General features: G+C 41.4%; 1 protein-coding gene across 3 annotated transcripts in view; it reads left to right on the top strand.

Moving 5' to 3' along the window:
• Nucleotides 1-23,558, top strand: part of vps13b (vacuolar protein sorting 13 homolog B) — a 314,335-nt gene that overhangs the window by 240,558 nt on the left and 50,219 nt on the right. For all 3 annotated transcript variants that reach the window (XM_026183458.1, XM_026183460.1, XM_026183459.1), the window contains exons 39-43: nt 8,588-8,790; nt 10,010-10,226; nt 11,753-11,937; nt 21,321-21,514; nt 23,120-23,301. In XM_026183458.1, the coding sequence (XP_026039243.1) occupies nt 8,588-8,790; nt 10,010-10,226; nt 11,753-11,937; nt 21,321-21,514; nt 23,120-23,301 (981 nt within the window). The remainder of the gene's footprint in view (nt 1-8,587; nt 8,791-10,009; nt 10,227-11,752; nt 11,938-21,320; nt 21,515-23,119; nt 23,302-23,558) is intronic.

The raw sequence follows: 23,558 nt of genomic DNA, 5'->3' as shown, positions 1-23,558 counted from the left end.
TCGAATCTGCATAACTGCACGGTGACACAATACTCAGCAGTGCTGCCCTGAACTGATTTTCACCAGCTTTCAGCTTTCATCCATCTTTGATGTGTTGACTTTGATAAACACAGTTGAAACTGTGTGTGCAAGGCAGTGGGAAAAAAAGCAGTTTAGAGACAATAGCGCTAGTATGAAAGCTAATCCCGTCCCACTCACTGTGCTTTTGAATGACTCTACTATTTATAGTTATTACTCTTTCTTTTGCACTCAGTAATACGTTTCAAGAGATCCGTTCATAATAGTTCTTTGATTTGTTTACTGTAAACACAGGAAGTACAGATTGATTTGCCGTGAACTGACTTTTCATGGGTATTGTTTTCTCCACAATTACCAGCACACTGAAAGCAAGCCATTAGAGCCTGACTTGATGCAAATAAAAAATATGGGGATCAGGACCACTGGTGTTTATTGACATCCACTGGGTTATTCATCCTCAGTTTGGCTCTAAAGGTCTTGAAATACTGGTTGTTGTTACGCCTCGAAAAACATAACCTCATGCGCGTCTGTTCCGAACAAGACATTATAACAACTGCCATAAAACTAATGCTGTCATCATGTATGGCAGACGTTTTACTCAACTCCTCTTACATCATATCTGAGTGCTTTGTGAAATACCTGAGACATCTTAGATCCTCTGTACAGATCTCATTAAAGACTGATATTTCATTTCAGCGCCTTTTCTCAGAGCACATGCTGAGCCATGATTTGAGTAAGACTTGGGAAGTTTACGTGGCACTAAATGCTTGTAAAGAGCCTCTTGTTTATATGGGGTAAGACATTAAAGCAAACTGAATAACATGTTTATCTCACCCCGTTGCATGCGGATTTTTCTTTTTGTTTACTTGACAACTTAAGCACACTTATAGATCACAACACACACGGCTTTTTTCCCCATGGGTTTCTTCACATAGCGTTTCCAGATTTGTTGCCACTGAAAGGAGACAAACTGTCTCCAATTACACAGACTGATCACTAGTGACATTAGATGTATCTGCTGACTTTTAGCCTTAGCTGCACTGCCTCCATCACTCACCACTCTGGCCTACTCTGTGCCTTGGAAAGCGAATACCTTGGAATTTTCCAAAGATAAAGGTTGGGATTCCCATTCTGTAAGGTTGAGCCTTTGAGCTGCCACAATAAGTCAGCAGGAATGACCCCCCTGGGAGTAGCTGAACATGAGAGATGTAAGACAGGAGAATGTAGTGCGACTGCTTCTACAGTATGTATTACTACTGTTGCTGCTGTTGTTGCTGTGCTGGTCCTCAGTGGCAGGCTAAGACTGATGGAGCAAATCCTGAGCAGACCTCACGTTGAGGCCTGTGTGTGTAAGGAGAAACGGGAGAGGGAGGAAGTGGGAGGGAGAAGTTGTGAAAGAAGAGAAGCAAGGGGTGTGGAAGATAAAGTAATAGAGGGAGAATAAAGTTAAAGCAGATTAATTAAATCAGGAACAAGGGAGTTGAGAAAAGAGCTTGTTGGAAATGGATTGTGACTGGGAAAAGGAGAAATACTCGCTGAGAAGATAGGTGGCACATAAGGCCATAAGAGAGAGGCATAAGGCACATGTAGACATATATAAGAGAGGACAGGGAGGCCACACTGTGTCCAGTGCAAGATCTCCCCAATATTTGTCATTGCGCTCACCTTATCCTACCCTGTCTTCATCATCCATGCAACATCTGGGGCTCTGTACCTGGTCTTGGCAACCCCCTCTCTGCCAGGGGACAAGATGGAGAGAGAGGGGATTAGGTTGACAGTGAGGTGTGTTACCAGATCCTGTGTTAATGAAAAGCAAGTGGAAGCCCCGCATTCCTCCCTCCATCCACGAATCACCACTCCCCAAGGTAGGGGGGCATTTGTAGTTCAATGAAAGAAAGAAAGGAGGTGTGCAAAAGAGAGAGAACAGATGTCTTGGGGTCCATGAAACAAGACCCTCCCTAATCTCTCAGCTCTCTGACTGCTCATAGAGTGCCCCTGATTTCCTAAGAATGCACACACCCACACGTCCATAGACCCTGTTCCTATAGCGTGCTTTATTTTTGCGCATACAGGCTAAGTTTTGCTCTCAATCCCTTTCTTGTGTGGACCTCCAGCTTCTTCTTCCCTGTGTTTTACTCCAGCGCACTTGCAAATGAAAAATTCTTATTGTGAAACAAAGCGAAAGCTACCCTTTGTTTTTTTATGTCCTGTCTTTATCTTTCAGTTCAAGTTTTATTTTGTTTCTTTGGCCAATCTTTGAATTATGATCATGTCAGTTTGTTTACTCTGCTGAAAGAAAGCCACTCTCTTCCATCTATCACATTATTTCTGCTTCAGTGGTCAGGAAAGAGCAGCTGAGTTAAGCCAAGCCAAGAAAAGATTTATATTTATCTGCTGTGATTTGGCACGCTCGCTATACTAATAAATTATTTTCAGCACATTAATAACAGAAATACTATGTCACAGAGAAGACGTGAGGAAGAGGGGTCCGGTCTGTTCAGGTATTTACCTCACATTTCTGCCTGATGCTGATCTTACATTGTTATTGACATTAAATGTAAAAGGTCGATATTTAGGTGATATGAGTTTAATAAGACTCAGTCATCATTAAAACCATGATTTCTGAGTCCACCGGCTTATCATCTAATGTGCCTGCTTTTGTACACACTTGTTGATACTTGCACTTTTCTACAGGTAAAAGTATTTTACAACCATCAAAACTTTGAAATCTTCCAACAGGGACTGTACAAAATGTTTGGTTCAAAACAAGCTCCTCTAGCTTTCTAGAGAGAAAAAGTACTTTCCTAATAAATCCTAGTAAGAAAGTACCGTTACTCTCTTAAAAAGCTCTTTTGTAGTACTTTCTAGGAGTGGTTTTTTTTTATGTATACTCTGTCAAAACAGTGCCCAGCTGTTAGTACATTTTACATTTTTCGATTATAGAGAAAGATAGACTAAGTGACTGTAAGAGAAACCAAGTGCACATCTTCATGAATAAGGTAAATTACTATTCATACAGTTGTTGCTTTATATCTTTTATTACTCGCTATTAGTTTGCCACACAACTCTTTTTTTTTTTTAATTGTTCTACTTTTGTTCATATCCAACCAACACACACACACACACACACACACACACACACACACACACACACACACACACATGGATACATACCATTGGAGTAGCCAAAGAAAAAGAGGCATTTCTTATTGAGTTACATTTGAAAGCATCCATACGGAGCCCGAAGCTGTTTGAAAAAGATTTCTCAAAGTCAGCTTAAAACCTGATAATTTGTCAGAACCCAGCCTTAGGCTGGCTAAAAGAATATCATGTAATAAAAATTCCACTTTTAGGGGAAAAAAACATTCTGTGTAGCACATAGACTTAGCTTCATATGTAGCGTTCATATGAGAAATTACATTTAGTGTTGGAATAAATGCATATCTTGCATACACGATCTGCTTACGCCTTGCAGCTCTCATTGAACCCATATTTACTCTATTTGTAATGGCTTGGCTGACGTGCAGCTTTTTGCACTGAGCTATTTTGGCCGATAGCGTCCCCTGCTACAAAACCAGTTTCCTCTAGTGTCCTATAGTGGTCTTGTGGTGAGTGAGTAGTGTATTTCTGTGGTGAGTGACAGTATATTACTCCTATTACTCTTACCATCCCAGAAGGTCTTCAGGGGCCTCTCCTGGTTATGTAATGACTCCTTTAGGTTTCTTCTAATTGATACCAGCACGTCGCTGAGTATAAATCAGCCAGGCAGTGGTCAGATAACGGCTGCCAGGGAGAAACCAACATGGTAAATCAGTCTCCGATCCTATCTAATCTATCTAATGTTTGCCAGAGATGTATTTCACTTCAGGAAGATTTCTACCCAACCTTTTCCCCACCACCCACTTGGTTCCTCAAGTGTCAGAGGTTGTGCATTTGCCTGCAGTAGATATGTGTGTGTGTGTGTGTGTGTGTGTGTGTGTGTGTGTGTAAGGTACAGAAATCCAAATTAATTCTCAATGGGCTTTGTTTATTATCTTGACTCCATTCTAATAATTTAACACAATTACACAGTTATTCATGCACATGCATCCATGGACTATAGCTGTGTATTTGTTCCTCACTTGTTACAGCTGTTTTACAGCTCTGGTGTTTCTAGCAGTCACCTAAGGGGATATATAAAAACCAGTGCTATGTGTATAGTTAATTAGGGCTCAATGGTTTATTTATTCAAAATTAATAAATAACCAGATGGCATATTATTTTAGATGTGAAGGAAAAAAGTATTACTCAACTTCTTAATTTGTTTTCCCCTATTTGTAACCACGATGTACTGTATGTGTACATCGGGCAGAGGTGATTCACTGACATCTGTCCACTGGCCTTATTGATCACCTCTCTTACCAGCCCTGTCTTAGATCAAGACAGTCCAAACAGCTGCCTGTGCACCTATATTTACTTCCTTATTAATCAAGTTCTTACTTCTCTCTTCTCCTCTTGGTCTTTTTCTTTGCCCAATGTGTCACTGTTTGGTTTTGTCTGTGTTTGATACTCATCATTTATAAATATATTGCATATATGCTATACAAAGCCCATATTTCAAATCATCTCACCAGTATTGAAAGATGTTACCTCCGTCTTATGGCAGAATTTCACAGTCCGGCTGCGTAATGTCTTTGGGCTGTCTGCTGTCTCTGGAGACAAACCTACATAGTGGTAATATGGTCATAAAGAGCAAAGGCAAGGATGGGAACAGGCTGAAGAAATGTGCTTCTGACTATTATTCAGCATGAAAGCAAGAACAGAGTTAGCGATGGAGAAAGAAAGGGATTCCCCCTCATTAAAACCACTCCCAATTAGGCTGATTATTGAAAGTGTTGGCTGCTGCTGCTGCTGGCTTTAACATCAGGATGCTGCGGTCAACCGGGCTGTAAATGACGCATGGTGAGACGGGAGGAAATGCTTTGCTACACACTCTGTGCGTGCGACTATGTGCATGTGTGTGTATTTATTTCCACTTGTTCACCTGGCTGTGCATGGTAAACGTCTGGATTTACATCTGTATGGATGTAGGCATTCGGCTCTACTTTGCTAAATGTGCCTATGTGTGACTGCACTTAACCTAAATGTGCTTTTATACATAAGTGTTCATGAAAGATTTTCATCTTAACAACCCAGTTTGGGAGTTCCCTTGAACTGTGTAATAAATCGTAGCCATGAAAATAAACCCATTGTCCACAGTTGAGTAAGTAATAGCCAAGCTCTGTCTGTGCTACGGCACCAGGAGATATTACCAGGTAAGCTGCCAACTTGTATCAACAATGTCTTTCCTGAAAGAAATGAGTCATCCCAGTTTAACTTTTACCCCAGATTGTCTTATGCAATAGAAGTTGTCTTTCTTTGGAACCCCATGTTGTGTTATTGCACTTTAATGTTGAATAAGATGTTCCTTAGTCAGTTGACCAAGCCTGGAAAGATTTGAGTATCCTTGTGTGTCATATCTTCATCACATCATAGCTCACTTTCTCTCTCATATCCTCTGTTCTCGTCTCCACACTCTTTCCCACCATCCGTGTCTATATCTATTCATCTCCTCATTTGTCACCTCCTTCCCCAGTCCCCCAATTCATATGCCTTTCCATCTCTCCTTCAACCCCCATTTATTTTTTGCTTTACCCCAAGTGAACCGCAAGCTCCAAGTAGGCTGTCTTTACCTAAAGCTTTCAAATATAAGGAATAAAAAGTTTTATTTTTGGTGTGGTTTTTATGGAAAAGTATCGATAGTGTAGCCTGCCAATCCAAACACTGTGTAATTTGCCATCTGCTCCATACACATCATGTCATGCACAGTGCGTTTTTTTTCTACATACTTATGCTGATGTTATTTCTGGGTGCTAATTCTGAGTTAACAAAGGGTTTACCATGTTTTAAACAGCTTGTATTATCAAAGAGGTAAATCCTGAATGTTTGACCATACATTGCCTCTGTTATGCTGTTGGCAGCTTTTTGCTGCATGTCTACTTGTTTCCTTAAAAAGAGGTATCACTGCAGTTCAATGCACAGTTGTTCTGACTGCCTTTATGTTATGTTGAGACTTAATGGGATTGCTGTCTTCCATGATAACGGTGTCCCTGTTCACGGGACCTCAGGGCTCACTGAACTGTTTGAGTGTGAAAATTATATGAATCATATTTCTTTCGCTGTTCCCAGATCTTATCCTACATTGGCACCTATGGCCAGTTTTGAACCACTGAGTTCTGGGTTGAATTCCTTATTGCTGAAATGTAAAATATCTTGAAGCATGAAGACTTGCTTTCAATTTCTTTCATAACTGCAGCTAAACCTTTCTCCCGATCAGTCCTGAACACCGCTTTGAGCAACATTAGCCACATCTAATGTGCAAAACATCATTGTTTTTTTTCTCCCATGAACTGTTGGATTAAGGTCAGGACTTTGACTTTGCTTTTCCAAGGCATCATTTTCATCTTTTTTAACTATTTTGTTGCTAAGCATCACATCGCTGCATGACCCACTTTCTTCTGAGAAATAATTGCTCCATCAATGATGGTGAGCCATCCTGGCCCAGATCCAGTAAACAGGCCCAAATCAAACCCCATCCCTCTTTGTTTCACAGATAGAATAAGGTTGTTGTGCTGCAGTGCGGTGTTTCCTTTTTACCAAACCTGAGGCTTCTCATTTAAACCAAAAATGCTATCTTTTATACAGGACAGCCTTCTGGGGTGTCTTAATTATCATTAGTGAATTGCAAGTAGGGAGCAGTGTTGTGTTTGGAGAGCTTTGGTTTCCTCATTGGTTTGTCTTCCTCATTGATGCTGCATTGATGACCTCTTGCAAGAGAGACTTTTAGCAACTTAGAAGCCACCAGGGATTTCTGTATGATCTCCCACATCACTCTTGGCATGGTTGATCATGCCTGTGAAGGGTAACGATGCCCTGGAATTCCCTTCATTTGTACACATGTTGTCTGACTGCCGATCAGTGGATTCCACACTCTTCAGAGAACGTTGTGTAACCTTTTCCATCCTGGCGAACCATTGACAATTTTTTTTTTCCTGAAGTCCTTAGCGATCTCCTGTGTTTGTGCTATGATTCAACTTCCTCAAAGCCCAGTTCATTCACCATAGCGCCCACTCCCACCTGACTGTTCTCCCACCAATTAAAAATTCCCATCTACCGTAAAATTGAATGCTAATACTAGAGTTTCTTATACTTTTCCACAGAGATGTGTAATACTGGGTCATTTTCCTTAACAGATAAATGACTGAGTAATATTTTTATGTCATTTCATTAATTGTATTCCTTCTTTCTTTGGCTTTTAGGTGTTGTGTGAAAAAACGATGATGTTTTCGGTCACATTTATGAAGAAATATAAAACGGTCTGACAAAGTTCAAAAACTGTTTTGCCTGCTAGACGCAGAAACAGGTGTTGCTTTCTTTGACTTTCCCAGACTAACAGCCAAGTCAGCTGGAGTGAGAATGTCTCGAGTTAAAAGACATGTTTGAAGAACCACTTCTCAGGGCATTATTAGTCATCCAGTGTTGAGGTTTCCAAATGGGCTGCCACCGCTGTAGCTATAACTGACCTGATCAGCCCTCCCACATCAACAGCTTGTTGTCATGTATAGTGAGTTATGGCAGCAAAACTACAAGTTCAGGAGAGCTTGTGACCACAATGATGCGTCTCAGTTTTAATGGAAAGGACAGATGATGTTTCAAGCTTTCCTTATTAAGCTGGGGCTTTTGCTACCTTTGGGGCTTACAGGGTGAGTGGGTGTTTGGCTTTTCTCTCATCGTAACGTGCCTGCTAAACCTTTTACTTTAGCAATTTACAATATAACGACAAAGATATGCAGTTTCAGATTAGTTTGACTGTTTCAAATACCCCAGTGTGCCTCTGTCCATGAAATGAACTCATGGAGCCCCATTATATTAACTAATGTTTCTGTGTTATAAATTTTACACCCAGATGTTGTCTAATCCCAGTGTTTCTGGTGGCTTAACACTGAATATAGTTTAGCTAGTTATCTGCACACAGAACACGAGGTCCAAGGCATTTACATATGCCTGTTCCGAGCGAAGAGTAATGTTGTTTCCGTCCCCAGAGAGCCAAGTATTTATGCCATTAACATCAGGCGAGCACAATATCCAGGAGGATGTGGTTGGTGTAACTGCACTGTATGTTTTGCTGCTCTGTTATCACAGTGCCAGACTGTTGTAATTGACCAGTGCAAAAACATAGAGGCAAGCATTTGTGCAGCTGATATTTGAGGTTCGGTTGTTTGTGTCTTTTAATTTCGTCTGGCCCAGTTGCAAATGAACAGTGTTAGTTTTTATACATCGTTAGAGGTATCGATATTTCACTTTGAAACCAGGATTGATTTTCGACTTTTCCCCATTTGTCTGAACCTTTGTCCTTTTTTCCATTGTAGAATTACTGAGCGCCTGCTTCTACTTTACCCACAAACCATTTATCCTTTACCTTCTGTTTTCTCTCTTTAGTTCTGCCCTGTGCTGTGCATGACATTTATTGCTACTTCTTTTGTGTTCCAAGATGCCATTCAGGCCGCCTCTGTGCTGCTCGAGGTAAAAGATGTGTTGGTGAGAACTGGACTAAAGGATCGGAGCCGTGTACTGTTGGGACCATTTTCCTGCAGCAGTTCCTTAGAGGCTCGTTGGTGTCGCCACAGTGGCAGCCCTGGACCCGAGCCCGGCCCCCCCAAACTGCTACTAGACCTGAAGGGAGGCCTCCTGCAGGTTTGTATAGGTTTAATTATCAGGCACAGCGATAGTTGATGGAAATGAGTCTCTCTGAAGAATGCTTTGTAAATGTTTTAATGAGCTTCTTCCTGCTCAACACCAGTCTTAATCTCAAGGTAGACCTACCACCCACTAAAACATCCGCTTAACTGTCATTGGTTTCCAAATTAAACCATACAGCATTTATATGCTGACACCCACTCACATCATAGCTTCTCACAATCTGAACACTCCTCTTGAATCTGATATTCCTTTTTAATTCACCATGGCTTCTGTCCTCTTTGGAGTGAAGCGATGACAGTAGAAATTACATGCTGTAATTTCACTGTACATTTGAGTCATATCTACTGGTTAAGTGGTGGAATATTAAAAAGCTATTAATAGAGGCTGGGAAGTGGGGGAGAATATGTGTGGCTTTTTTCCTGTCACAAGTTACATAATGCCCACACTGAAAAGTCCCTCTTCAATGTGACTGACTGAGCACATTATTACAAGTGTATTATTCCACATTACTCGCTCAGGGGGAACCCCCTGACCCCTTTTATTCAATGATTCTCTAATGCTCTTATTGCGTGCCCACAAACAGAAACATCACTCGCAACTCAACACTTAATACGTAATCATACATTTCCCTCTGCAAATATTGGCATTTGTGGTGTTTTAATCAAGTGCTGTACGAAAACCACCGGAATTCCCTCAGATTCCTTCTTTTCGTGCTCTCTTTCCGAAAACTTTTGGGGGAAAAAAAATCCCCAAATTTTCCTGTTTTTAAGAGTTTAGTCATAACCCACCCTTGCAAAGCTAGTGAGCGGCGGCCGAGCAGTCGGGCAGCTCCATGTGTGCAGAGTTTTTGACTCAGAGATTCCTGGTCCTTGGTCCAAACCCCAGGCAGACTTGCTTTGATGGAACAGGGGAAGGGGAATGCCGTGGATAAGTGGGGAAGACGTAAGGTTGTGTTGGGTAATGTTGGTAAGGTTGTGAATGGGTTATGATGAGGGTAATCCTGACTCCTTCTCTTCCTGTTTTGGAAAAGAAAGTGTTGATGCAGCTTTTCAAGGAAGAGCCAGAAGTCTGTAACATGTAGCCTTATCCTCATGCCCATCTGTTATTTAACTTCTTTCGACTTTTCCCTATTTGGAGCTCCTTATACTCCCCTTTTACTCTTTTAATCCTTTCTCCCAGTCATCTCACCTTTTTTGTTCTGTCCCAACAACAGGTCTTTTGGGGCCAGGAACACCTGAACTGCCTGAAGCTGATAGAGGAGCACCTCCGTGCCTACTTCCACCTGCAGAAAGGGGATTCAGCTGAAAGCTGTGCTAAAGGCAAGGCCTGCCACACCCAGCCACCTCCGTCTCCAGGCTCTCCCTCTCCTCGGACAGAGCACAGCTCAGATGACTTACGCACAGGACGTTTCCAGTATATCCAGGACTCAGGTGAATGTCAATGTGCTGTATGTTGATCTGATGTAGAGATGATGTGCGGCTCATAGAACAGAGATTGAAATGTAATAATAATAGTAGTAATTGTTTCTTGATAACTTTCGGTCCATAGGATAAACAGTAACAATGGCTGTTTATTCATATATTCGTGTAAGTGAGTTGGACAAACTAAAAAAAAGAGCTTTTGTGACAAAGTGAGATGTCACTTAAGATACACATCGACTTAAATCAAAGTCAGATCAAAGCCCTGTGTGAAAAGAAGTTTCATCAGACATGTCTGCCTGTTTCCACTCTGAGTAACATGGTGTTTATTCCCTCTCTTTGTGCTTTGTGTGCGCTGTCCTTTAGACACACACAGCAACATTATACACAGAGGATCAAACTTCTCTCTGGCTGTAGACCAACCGTCCACTCTGTCAGCTGTGGTTGAGTCTTTGTTTGTTGCACTGTTCAACTGGTCTTTGATGCATTTAATATTCTGGCTGAAGCAGAAAAAAAAAGTACAGTAGTGAACTAGAACCAAGAGGACAATCTGTCTGCAACATGTTGTCCAACTGGGCCCCAGAGCAAAGAGACCAGGAAGTGCCGCTCCCCAGGTCTGACAGGGATAGATGGGGTAGATGGACAGGAAGAGTAAATGAAAGCTTGGTGGAAACGAGGGCAGAATGAGTCTCTAACCCACTTTCTCTCAGTTGAAAGCAAAACCTCATGAATGTATCTGCCTGTTCTTTCATCTGCCCTTTTTGTTGGAGAACAATATGCTGTCCACCTCTAAGAGAGCACAGACAAGAAATGGTTTTATACAAAACCAAAAGTTTCAACTTGTGAAGCCCTGGAACCAAACAAAGCAGAAATTCTCTGCTTGACTGTTTTTTTTTAAATAAACATTTTTCCAAAGGACTTGAATCCCAAGCAGCAGCCACAAAGTGAGTCAAAACACCACTCAGAGGTTTAGATCCAGCGTTCTCCAGCTTTTGCAGGTGCTTGGCGTGGTTCAATCAATGGCCGTTTACTCAATAGCAAAAATGTTTACTTAGCCACTATGTTTATGAAGGGCTCCTTATGCATATAAACACTCAGAAAGCATGGAAACATCCACAGCAATTTCTGAGGCAAAATTGTTTTGGTAGTTTCAGATACCATAGTACAAATAACCATGCAAACATTGCTACACAAAACATGGATGCAAGTTAAATATAGTCCCTTTGAACCAAAAGGAGAAAAAGTGCAAAGAATGCTTTTTTTAACCTATATCTCAGGGGGGAAAGAGGCCACTCTTATAATTAAACCGGATTTCTGTTCAGTTCAGTGTATCAGCGGGTTTTTGCCCCAGAATCAATTTCTGCCCTTTGTTTACTTTTTGCTGTTTTAGTTCTGCCACTTTTTTTCTGTTACTCGTCATGTGTTTTCTCTTTTTAGTCTGTAAGTCTTGCTCTGAAGTATAACCACAACAGAAAATCACTGACAAATTAAATAAAATCCTGTTTTGTTTTGTTTTCTTTTGTTTTCTTTCCTCGCAGCTTCACAGAGACTGCCAGGTCCACATGAGGTGGTGTTTTACAGCGAGACAGACGATACCCCAGGGGTGATGTTGTGGAGATACCCAGAACCTCGTGTCCTTACCTTTGTCAGGATAACACCTGTTCCCTTCAACACCACAGAAGACCCTGAGATCAGCACTGCAGACCTGGGAGATGTCTTGCAGGTAGAAAATGACGTCCGGGGTCTGAAAACAGATCTGACGAGTAACGTTCTCAAACAAAAAGATAGCCTTTTGCGTAATACTTAGAATAACCAAAGTTTTCAAAATAGGCATCCAATGAGCCCACAAACCCACCAGGAAAGGTTTTTCACAGAGGTCGGTGCAAGTGACATTTTCCTAGAGACTTCTACAGGACCAGAAATATTTTTTCAACTACAGGCTTTACCCCCTGGTGGCCATTAGAGAGAATGCGGGTATAAGGCACTTAGTATTTGCATTCTCTTTTCATAGCCGTTCATCTTATGTTATGTTATATTATGTCCCTTCCATAGTATATAGAGAGTATATGTCTTATATGTCTGCCTTTACTCCAAAACTCCAAAAAAGCAAAGAACAGTAATGCATTAACCAATCCATGGTCCAGCTCATTGTGCAGATGCTATAGTCACATACAAAGATGCAAGATTAGGAGAGAATCCACACACCTCTGCCAGTAGTCTTTGCTTAACATCACCTGCACTAAAAGGGAAATAAAGCGTCGTAGAGCTGGACCGGGGGGGGGGGGGCGTTGTAATTCCCTTGACATGAGTCATGAGAACTCCTATACACTGCATGTTATTGAATGACAGAGACCCCTGCTGTCTTTCCAAACATGTAATACATGGTCAGACAGCTGTGGAAGTCATCGTGCATGCTCTGGTGTGAATAGCCAGGTGTCTCAAAGCACAGATGAGGTTATATTTTGGCAGGGTGCAGTAGCTACCGAGCCTTCGGGGCCTCAGTGGGGGACAGGACATCCCACTTTTCCTCCTATCACTCATTTCCCCATCCTCTCTTTCCCCATCCTCTTTTTCCAACTTTTCATTCTTAAAGAAAAGAGTCATCCCAAATTGTGGTCTTTTGCATCCTCCTCCATATTCTCTTTTTTTTTCTTGAAACAGAAATATGACATTTGTTAGTGCCTGATAGTGTCATTGCAACAGTCGGTTGGATTTATATTTTTGACCATTCCTTTAGGAATAGAATTTGTGGGAACAGAACATGCAAAACATGTTTTGTCACCCTCTCTTCTTAGCCCAGTCAAAGCCATCTGTGTTTGGTCTGATTTTATTTGAATGGCCTTGTTATTGTGGTTTTAAATTCAATTGTGTGACTGAGAAGCAGCTGTATAGCGACTGATAAATGATCTACCACTAGATTCTCAAAATATGATGCAAGGATGGGTCAAGTACATAAATACAGACAGCCGATCAAAGATTACATTATTGTAACAACAGTTTAGCATTAGTTCTTGATGGCTATAACATTGTAAGTGTACAAAGTTTTACTATGACAAAATAATTCCCAACTGGCTTTTAGCTTTTTTATTCAGTTTGAAGCTTTGGGCTTGGATGCCCTCGTCTTTTCCTTCTCCTATTTTTCTCCGGCTGCAGCATAGGTTTCTCATCTCCCCATCTCCTCTCTTTATCTTTCACATTCTTTCCTGAACTCCCATAGCCATTTCACCTACAGTACCGATTCTGTCTGTTTATGTGTGCTGGCCCAGGAGAGGAAAGATTTTGGAAGGTGCTGCAGATGTCAGACTTTCAGCGAGGCCCCACAGCTGTAAAGTCTGTAATGAGCAAAACTCCTGAGCAAACCCTCGAGCTGATTGGCCACATATTGAGTTACAGTAGAGAATTAGAGGGAGCTGATGTGTGTAGAGGAGAGAGAGTTGGAGGAAGATGTGATGATAGAGTTGGGATTGGGGGGAGGGGTTATTGTGGGTGGAGGAATAGGAAATAATATTGAGTGAAAGGGGGTTAAAGAAATATATATATATATGACCATAGAGGGGGTGGTGTCTTCTGCAGTTCTGATAATGCCTACAGAAGCCTCAGTGTGAGAGGATCTGTGTGACAATGCTACACTTTCTCTACTCCAAGGAAGAGGATGTTGATTATTTAGCAGCTGCTGGAAATGACAGGCAGGCAAAAATGAACTGTACGTCCTTCCTGATGTATACTCTGCAATATAATGCGTGTTACTATTACACATATGTGTCCTGTGCACAGAAAATGCATGATGTCAATAAGAAGCATGCATTTACGTCTGCATTACTACATATGCCTGTGCCAGTACGTAAAAGATAATGCCTGTGACTACAGACATGTGTATTAGAGTTGTGTGTATTACACAGCAGGAGTTATGGAACCAGTGGTTGATGAACATATGGTTTCCACATCTTCCACTCTGCTCCTCTTCCCCTGTCATGTGGCATGGTCCTATCTCTTCTGACAAGTCTGTTAAAAGGAATCAGGTGTTGAGGCTACTGCAGGGATAGTGGTGAAAAGAGGAGGCCCCAAGCACACAACTGTTGTTAAAACTCCTTCATGTGGGGATTTGATGCAGCATCTGCAGAGAAAAGCAATGGAAGCCATTGCTTTTGACAAGTTAGAGAAATCTATAAAGCACATTGTGCAACATTAGTTGTCTTCTATTAGAAAGGACTAGAACTTGTAAAACTGCTGAGCCAGCTGTAAAGGATCAAAAAGTAAGCAATGAGTCTCTCTGCTGTTTTTGTGTCATCCATGTAAACTATGCTGCAGCATGTTCATAGAGCAATGGGTCTGGCTGCTGGTAGTAGTACAAATGTAGGACATAACACACAATGTGTTTGTTTGTTTAAACTGATTTAAATTCGGTGTTAAACGCTATTCCTGTACGTTTTTGAACACTGCTAAATATGTTGTTGCTAAACTAGACGTGAAAGTAATTCTAAGATATTGGATATCTGTTTACAGATAAATTACATTTACGGTTATTATTTTAACTGAAGTTCTTGGTCATCAGCCAAAGTTATTGCAGTCCCAGGTTTGATTGATTGTAGCCCCAGTGACATAATGGTAACGCGTTGCCTTTTAGGAAACATCAGCAGTCTCGTTTAATTCGCTTTTTTAATTCCTCCCAGGACCAGAAAGAAAGTCCAGCTGAGGGGAACGGAAATGCAGCCATAAAACTCCAAAACACAGTAATGGCTTAGTTTGTATTCCAAAGGAATTTCATTTACTTTACATCAAGACTGAGGAGAGAGAAAGAGAGAGGGAGAAGGCAGTCATAATTTCTCAGGCCTCTAAAATTACCATGTGGCTATGCAGAGATGGAGGCTGATAGATTTTGAGAAATGGAAAGTGAGAGGCATAGGGAAAGAAAAGAAACAAGTAGTTAAGGGCGAGTGATAGTCAGCATTAAGCTGTGTTCATTCCTCCCTGTCATTTATGAAGTAATTCTTTTTTTTAAACATAGCAGGTGGACAGAGGACTGCATGTAAACAAAATAAAAATAGGTTTTCTGATCGGTTTTTCTCACTCCCCCCCCCCCCTTTTGTCACACTCCCCCCTTGCTCCTTTCCTTTAGTCCTTCCCCACTTTCCCCTGCACTTCAGAATAAATGAAGGGTTGTACTGGCGGGGGGGGGGGGGCTCCTGCTCTGAGCCTTGCTGCTCGCTTGTCCCCAGAGCAGATCATATTAACATTTTATAAAATCAAGATTTCCTGCATTTAAATAGTTGTGGTTTCCCAACTGGTTCCAGTATCTCAGAGGGGGAATTCAAACCTCCTTCCATTACTCAAAGTCAAATTGCTGCCTGAGCTGTTTTTACGTACGGTTGAAGGGGAGCAATGTCAGAATTTGGTGGTTGGTTGGGGGGGGACTCTTGCCGCTGAAAAGCATCTGATCCCTAATGGAGCATCCACAGGTTCCCACCTGTAGAGTGCCGAAGCAATGAACCGATGATAAGAGAGAAAGGTGACTCATTGTCACCTTCTTGTTACATGCAGTCAGTTCTCTGAATCATAAGCAGGTGTTCGTCTTGCTCTCTTTTCTGTCCATCCTGTTCGTGTTCCCCTCCTCCTGCTTCTGTGGGGCCTGGGAACCATGGAGCAAACACAGGAGCTATGATTCAGCTTGACCCCAGCTCAGGGGAGCTGGAGGAGATGGAGCGTGTTAAAGCAGAGAATAAAAGTTTGAGTTCAGACACAGCATCCAGTAAAGTAAATGTAACAGAGTCTTGTCTCATTCAATTGCCTTTTGTCCATGCCGACTTTTCACAATATGCAGTTGTGTTACTGTGATCATCCACTCTCTGTTGAAGGAAGTTGCCCAAATTACTCTGACTTTATTAAAAAAATCACACCATCTGCTCCCCTGCTGTTTGCGTGCATGGCGTTGTGGGGATAGCCTTTCATGTCCCAGCAGGCCTCCGTTATGCCATCGTGGCCCCTCTGGCCTGCGAGCGGTATCATAAAAACACTGCAGCCTGAGTTGAGCCACCAACCTTCAGCCATAACTTGTTTTTGTTAATGTTATATGAAACACAGGTCCACCATCAGCTTCACATCTGTGACACGCCCTTTCCGCCGATGCACTCGTTCTCTCCGATGAATAGAAATGTTGGAAGGTAAACCAGGGTACTCAACTGGGTATTTTACTTCAGAGCGACACATTTACCCAGAAATAGCGAGGTGGAATTTTAGCCAAGATAACTATTATTGTAGCAGGACAGTGCTCAAGCGGACCTGCATTAGTCACAGCTAATGCACTATAAAAATAAAAGACTGTCCATGTGGTTAATTTGATCTGGAGTTTTTGCACCTCATCCACTAAAATCTCCAGTCCCCCTATAAGAGTTTGGCAGAATAGAGTAAAAACACAAAAAAAGAGTGAGCATGAAGATCTCTGCATGGGCTTATTCCTGATTTTCCACACTGATTAATGTTAACATATATCAGCCCACCTGAGACAGCATAGCAGGAGTCATTTTCATTACAATTTTTATTACATCTCTTGAATAAACATTTGTTCAAGCTGATGTCAATTCAATTTGTCTGCTGGCTGATAAGAGGTAGCAAGCAGTGGAATTTTTAGACATATAGGCATCAGTGAAATAACAGAAGACCTAATAGCTCTGTTGATATTGTTAATAAAAGTAATGGCAGACATGGCTGTGGATGTCAGCAGCCACGGCCCCAGAGCGAGCTGAGGGAGTCTTCAGTTGCACAGACATACTTGAGAATTTGTAGCAATCACACCTGGGTTGGTGATGGAAATTGACTTAATTTCTGCATGTTGTGTATTTGCTTTAGTTTGGCTGCCTTTAGTTAACCTTTAGAGAAATTGTGGTTGTGCAGTCAGACTGAGAGAAGTACAATCATGTGGAGAACAGTCCTGAGTTCTCAGAAACAAAGGTGAATTATATGAATGGAAATATCATCCATACATGCACAATGCTGCCAGCACTTCTGAATATAACATTTGTAAATAGTTTTTAAAAAGTGCTTAACATGTAGTGTTGTGCAAAAGTCTTGAGTCACGTTTCTTTCTTTTTAGCCAAGAAAATCTGAAATGGTTGCAGTGACTTATTGAAACATCTGCAGACATACATGGAAATACAGCACTTTTTTGTATAAGGCAAAAGCAGAGTTTATACAGGTCTAACAAGCTTGAAAGTCAATATTTGGTATGAGCATGTTTATTGTTTCACACAGTCTGAACTCTCTGAGGCAGTTTTCTTGTCATTTCTTTAAGCAGTCTTCAGGAATAGTTCTCCAGGCTTCACAAAGGATATTTAGAGGTCTTCTTTGGATGTTGGCGGCCTTTTGTTCCATTCTCTATCAACATGATCCCACACTGCTTCAATAATATTGGGCTCCAGGCTCTAGGGAGGCCAGCCCATGACTAATAGGGTTTCACTGTGTGTTGTTCTGTCCAGGTATGCTTTTACTCCATTGGCAGTGTGAAACCGATGCCAATCAGAGTACGTTCCAGTAACATCAAAATCAGATGATACTTTTCCATTAATTTTAACACAACCTTCAACATCCCCCACCTGTGTTTTACAGATGGCTGTAGACACTCACAGTTGTACCTCTCGCCTGACCACCTCCTTACATACTGACAATGATTTGACTCAGAAATTTCAAATTTGGATTCATCACTCCATCAGACCTGTTGCCACTGATTTTCAGTGCAGTTCTCTTGTGTATTGTGGCATACCTTAGCATTTTCTCACTGGATTTGCACCCTTCCACTGAGACCATTACTGATGAGATTTTGGCAAACAGTCGATGGATCAACTGAAAATCCAGACGCATCTCTCAGGTCCTGTTTCAGATTTTTTTCCCTATTTCTTAACAAGAAAATGTTTAGATACAGTTCATCTGCTGTAGATAGTGTCTTAGGCCTGGCTCTTCTTTTTTTCTTATCCTCTATTTCTTCAGTTTCCTCAGATGTTTTAAGGACATACTGCACACCATGTGCCATGAATATGTACCAAGTTTCCAGCTACCAACACTCATCTTATTGGTGGTATTATTTTATTTCTGTCAAACTTTGTTATCTTTAGAATATTTCATAGATTGAACTAAAGAAATGCAAACAAATTATGTGTTTTTGCAATAAAAAAAACCAAGTGCCTAAATAGAATTTAAAATGGTCTTGTTAAGTTTTCTGTTACTGATTCATCATTTGAGTCAGTTGCCTTTTTCTTTTAATAATTAGGTGATTCATGGGTCAATCTTAAATGTCTCAACCCAAAATAAAAGGTCAGGTACTGCATAAGGACTGGACTAAAAATGATTTAAAAAGCAGAAAATGGACAAACTTTGCAGGTCTCTCAGAAAGACTAGAGAACCATTTCTCAAGATCATCTTAAATAACTACAAGAAAGTGCGGTTTCTAGGAAGCAAAATATAAAGAAATGAGGGGTGACTCAAGACTTTTGCACAGTACCGTAGCTTCTCACGGATTTAAAGCAAACCCAAAATGGAACATTAAGTTGGAATTTAGGATAGCAGATCGTTTTTTGGCGTATGTTTTGCCCGCGGTCGTGGTGCCAGGCCTACTCTGTCGAGTTCTTGTGGAAAACACAATCTCGACCCATGCAGCCAAGGGAATGTCAGCTATTCAGGGTTACATGTTGTTTATCAGATAAGATACACACACAATCAGGCAGCGGAAACTGACACTGCCCAGACTGTATGATACGCTCACATACATACGCACACCTGTGTATACACATACGTATACATGCATATTCTCTTTCATATGTACAATTATACATCGTTTTCTTCTTGAACACATATACACAATCCACTTGAATTATACATAGGTGCCTTCTCCTCCTGAAAGCAAGTGCCAGATGTTCAACTTACACATTAAGAAAACTCCTTTTTTCCTCTTTCCGTCATTCTGACATTTTTGGATTTGGTTATCGATTTCATCTCGACGTTCCTCCAAAGTTGCACCACAAGTGAAGGGGAACATGACGTACATTCAACCATTCAAATGTATTCTACTGTACCATATATATACACCTCATATATCCCTTTCTGCATGCCGTCATGTGTATAAAATATCACAGGTGAAAAAAAAGCACGCCTGGTGTTTTAGCAATGCATTTCAGGGAATTCTCAGTGGAGATTCAGCGAGTTTCCGCTCCAGTGGCTCAGCGTTGGGGGTTGCGGGTGCACAACTCTGTCAGGTGCAATTATGAGAAGTTGATTCCAGGAAAACCTGTGTGACATTGATTATATGATGTAAGCTACAGTTACCTCATCCATTCCTCTGTAACAGTACAGCCCTGCACATGAATATATGGATGCATGCACACATTTTGTGAGCACAAGGTTTCTGACACACACAAACTTGCTGACAGTTCCAGGAGTTTGGTAATTGTCTCAGGAGTTTCATGCCTCCGGTAAACAAGTGGACTGTCTTATGTGACATATGCACACCGACAGTACTAATGCACCCAAAGCATACACACGCATTCCTCAGTTGTGTTCACGTTCAGTGCGCTGCCACTACTGATCCATCAGTAGCCAATATCTGCAGGTGCTTGGTTTCGCTGAGGGTACCAGACACCTTTATGTTAATTTTGGTACAGTGTGAGAGGAATGAATGGAGCCCTACCAGTCATCACATCAATGATACTCAATGTGAAAACACTCAAAAACTGATTGTTATTCAGTGTGAGAAACGGCTCCAGGACTTCAATGCTAATGGCCGTCTTGCAGCATGCTGTTGCTGGGTGTTTAGTTATGCTGTGGTCATGAAATGTTGTTATGGAGATGAGTTGTCAGCTTGCTGTGTTGGTGGTCTGTGGTCAAAGCGCTGTCATTTTTTCCAACTAGACGAGAGATTAAAGATCGGTTGTGTCTGAAGTGAGTAAAATTCAAGGTTGAAATGCACATGCCATAAAAAAAAATCACTTGCTCATTTGTTCTCTGAGATGGGGATTCCCCATGTCTTTTAAGGGTCAGTAAAGAATCAATGGTTAATGATTAGCAGACTACCGTAGCTTAATGCGCAGCTAGGGGATCCACAGAACAGAAATGTTACCTGTTATCTCACAGCAAATGATTAATTAGTTTAAGTCTGGGCGTGGCTGTATCTATTGGGACCGCTTAACCCAGCAATGTACATTTCATTCACCTATAGTTCATTCCATACTCTATTATAGTACATAACTAAATCAAGGATGTTTTATCCTAAATTCCAACTGTTCTGTTCCATAATAGCAGACTAAACTTTCCCAAAAGTATGAAAAACAGCTAGTGTGTGTAGGGATTTAGGAGCCAACTGTGTAATGCTTAACAAATACCAAGAGATTAAACTGTTAACCCTCAGTCATAATCTCTGGGTCTCGTCCACAGCATGTCTTTTGTCCCGTCTTCCTTCTCTCACCCCAACTGGTCCTGGCAGATGGCCCCGCCCCTCCCTGAGCCTGGTTCTGCCAGAAGTTTCTTCCTGTTGAAAGGGAGTTTTTCCCTTCCCACTGTCACCAAAGTGCTTGCTCATAGGGGGTCATATGACTGTTTTTTTCTGTATGTATTATTGAAGGGTCTACCTTACAATATAAAGCACCTTGAGGCGACTGTTATTGTGATCTGGCACTGTATAAATAAACACCCATTCATCTGCAATGGAAAAAAGTATATATAGCAAGGTCTCACTTGATTGTGTGCCCAAATTCAATAGCCACAATAAGAAATTAAGTTAGTATTTTTAACAGAAAATTGCTTAGTATAACTGTAATGCTATAAGGAAACCCAGAGGGTTTCGAAAAAGCCTTGTTGGTTATATAGGTCCTCATGATGTCATTGTGAAATGTGTTTCCTCACAGTTTTGTCAAAGCTCTGAACTACCTGCGATAGTTTTAATTTGTGAGTAGTACATGCAGGCTGGCTGTATGGGGGCAACAGGAAGCAAAGAATGATTAAAGAGTCCAGAAAGTTCCAGAAATCTCAATTTCTACAAGCGCTACGATACACACACACACACACACACATATATATATATATATAATTACATATATTTACTATATTTTTTACTTACTTTGCTTTCAGGTACCATGCAGTCTAGAGTACTGGGATGAGCTCCAGCAAACCTTTGTTCCATATCGGGAGTTCAGCCTATCAGAGAGCTGTGCCTGCCAGCTGCAGTTGCCCAGCCTCAGCCTCACCAACCAGCAGAAGGAGCTGGTGGCCTCAGACCTGTGGAGGATAGTACTCAATCATAATGGAGATGGAGATGAACAGAGGTGAGGAAATTTTGCTTTAACTGTCCATATGAGAGCGTGTTTATGTCTACACACTGGTATGTGTGTGAACCTACAGACCGTGTGCCGTCCTGTTTGAGAAAAAACAGAAGGAGAGTGCACCCAGGCTGCTGAGCACAAAGAAGTAGAATGTATCCCTCGCCCCACATCTGGTGTGCAGGAGCAGGGAGCGGGCTTGGAAGGCGTTCAGATCGGCCTAATGAGATTTCCCAGCACACCAAGTGCCTGTCAGGGCCCATCCGGATTCCTTCCTGCTTACCTTGAGTGTATCTAATCGAGGGGAAGCTCACGGGAAGCGAGAGTAGTCAGGCCCCCTTTGGCTCATAAGTTCTTAGGCCTGGCCTGGCCTGGCCTGGGCTGGGCAGGGTTGAGCTAGGATGGGATGAGTTGGACGAGGCTTGCAAGATACTATAGCACCCCAAAGAGCGTGCTTTTACTCCCTGCCACTGCTTCCTCTTTTCATTACTGTTACATCTTCCGACCTTCATCGATTTTTCTTTTTGTTCTTTTTTCTTTCCTTCTTTCTTTTAATCTTTTTTTCTTTTTCTCTCCCCTTATTTACTTCCATCTGGGATTTAGGGAACTTTTAGCGGAAGAGCGTTGCCGAGCCCACATTCTGTGTGGCTTAGAGAGCTCGAGCAAAACAGAGAGCAAGGAATAAGAAAACATGTAAGAAAAGCAACAGAAAAAATCTTCAGGACCAGATACTGTGTAAAGCAAAATATACATCTGTATTTCATTACAATCATATTCCGAACACTACATTTCCTTTATGTTTAAATTATTTGTCTTTTTTGATCAAAATTGATCCCCCTTTCCTTACTCCCTCGTTTCATCTGCCTTACTTTAGTTTCCACCAGAAAAATAACTTGGCTGCCCTGCCAACTGGAAGTAATGAAAATTGTCAACATATGATGCTTATCTTTTTAAGGAGTGCTCTGCTTGCACCAGCATTTTTCAGGTCTTGAGCGTTTCCTGCTGGAGTTTTTATGGTGGATCATGGTAGCAGCAAATTACAGAGCAAATGGTCATTCACTTCAATTACCTTCCATTCAACATCATCAACCATGACATGCAATTAATGTCCACGGAGGGCTTCTCCTGGAAACTGCATGTGTAATAATGTTCCTAACAGCGAGGAAGATCTTTCACATTTCACCTTATTTCATTTCTTTTTTTTTGAATTCTCAGTAACTGTATGGCTGGTCTCAGTGTGCTTCCTGAGATGGATGTCACACAATTTGTACACAAACACAAAAGCATTCCACTCTTAATAAGAATCAGATTATTTTAATAAGTCCATTGATTTTCCTTTTTTTTTTTGTGACCATTATTTCACAGCTGGGCCATTGCTTTTGTTATTTAAAAAAACAAAGTTTGATAGAAAATCATTTACTGTTTTCTTTAAAACTGTCAAGTACTGAATCCCAGTCATATATTAGGATATTTTTCTCGATATTATTTCCGTATGGAATCATTTTATATTCACAGGGCGCTGTCAGTTTAAAATTTTCCTCATTTATTGCAGTCTCTTTAATGATCGTTTGTAAATATTGTCGGCTTTCTCTATCAACATTTCCCTTCCAGTTCGGATAGTGAGTGTGGGTCCCAGTTACCCTGCGATCAGCTGGTCTCTCCGATTGCACTGGCAGCCTGTACCCGAGTGGACTCGTGTTTTGCACCCTGGTTCGTCCCGTCCCTGGGTGTGTGCCTGCAACTAGCACACCTGGAAGTTCACCTCTGTCATCACCTAGAACAGCTGGGTACAGGTAAGATTTGTAATATATCAAAACAAAATCTCTTCCAAGTCTGAAGTATATTGGGTTTAGTAAGAGGGATTACCTAGTTGTTCGAGAAGTTGACTTCCAAAAAACTCTACCTTTTCTTGTTCTGTGTTTGATCTCTCATGGTAGCAGTAAAGTACACTCAGATATCATCTGTTAGCAGCCCTCTGTTTGATTGACAGCTTAAGTGTCCTTTTGCTTAATGGAATTAATTGACCTCTTGTTTAAAACTCACATCTGTT

Source organism: Astatotilapia calliptera, chromosome 11, assembly GCF_900246225.1.
Source record: "Astatotilapia calliptera chromosome 11, fAstCal1.2, whole genome shotgun sequence".
In the NCBI taxonomy this organism is placed as follows: Eukaryota; Metazoa; Chordata; class Actinopteri; order Cichliformes; family Cichlidae; genus Astatotilapia; species Astatotilapia calliptera.
Note: the sequence above shows the minus strand (reverse complement) of the source record. Positions and strands in the feature narration are given on the sequence as shown.